Here is a 1,006-nt window from a genome sequence, read left to right as displayed (position 1 = left end):
TCAATGCACGATTAGTAATCAAAAGAAGAACAAACAAACAATTGAAATTATCAGTAACAGGTAATCAAGTAGATTTTACTAATTATTATTATAATGGAAAATGCACTAGAATTGAGAGTAATGGAAGTTCTGCAGAATCTGTCACCTACACAAAATTTGAGTTCAGGTTAGGATTATTATCACTTTATCATCATTTTTTGTTATTTATAGCATCATGCAGAATCATAAGAGGAATGAGAATGGAAATAGAACAACTGCAATTATTATTAACAAATAAAACTGGTACTGAATCATAATGTATGTGTTCTAGTGCATTATAATTATTCTATATTATAGGTTTACTGGATCAGAATGAGCCCTTCACAGATATTAAGAGGGAAATAGCTGAACTACAAGAACAGATATCATTAATGAGTGTACATATACTAAATAAAGGAGAGGAAAATGAAAGTCATAAACATGTTATTGCAGGTATGATATGATTATATATTTTGATAATAATCATAGTGTACTGCAGAATGTATAAAACTGACTGCAACTATTACATACACTGAAAGTGATGAAGAGACAGATGAAGATGATTATAAACTGACCAATGATGCAATTTTTATTGCTTGTTGTGGATATTATGCCATAGGGGGTGATGAAATATCATTCAGTAAAGGAGAGCAGCTAGAGATATGTAACAAGTTGAGTACATATTATTGGGAAGGAAGGTCCTTGGTATCTGGTGATGAGGGAGTGATTCCTAGTAGTTGTGTTCACTCAATATTTGAGTCACTTCATTTGTTAGAGTTTATACTGTCAGTGGAAGAAGTGTCCCTTCCTATTCTGCATAAGATAAAGAATGATGCATCTAGTAATGATGAGAAAGTGTCTCTTTTCTTGGACATTATCAATGATGATCCTATGATGATTCCTGCCCTGAGACAAGACTGGGAACAGCATGAGGAAGGTAGGATTGGCTATTTTATTTGGTCACTAATTCAGTAGCATGCACACATGT

The 1,006-nt window shown here is 32.8% G+C and overlaps 1 protein-coding gene across 1 annotated transcript; it reads left to right on the top strand.

The window, feature by feature from the left end:
* Positions 1 to 9: 9 nt before the first annotated feature.
* LOC109589918 (uncharacterized) lies at positions 10 to 993 on the top strand. The gene is made up of 5 exons (XM_020005899.1): positions 10 to 60; positions 110 to 166; positions 211 to 282; positions 337 to 471; positions 518 to 993. The coding sequence occupies exons 2-5, from the start codon at positions 121 to 123 to the stop codon at positions 991 to 993; spliced, it is 729 nt and encodes a 242-aa protein (XP_019861458.1). The 5' UTR covers positions 10 to 60; positions 110 to 120.
* The last annotated feature ends 13 nt before the right edge of the window (positions 994 to 1,006 follow it).

The sequence above is a fragment of the Amphimedon queenslandica genome, unplaced genomic scaffold (assembly GCF_000090795.2).
Source record: "Amphimedon queenslandica unplaced genomic scaffold, v1.1 AMPQUscaffold_10716, whole genome shotgun sequence".
Classification (NCBI taxonomy): Eukaryota; Metazoa; Porifera; class Demospongiae; order Haplosclerida; family Niphatidae; genus Amphimedon; species Amphimedon queenslandica.
Note: the sequence above shows the minus strand (reverse complement) of the source record. Positions and strands in the feature narration are given on the sequence as shown.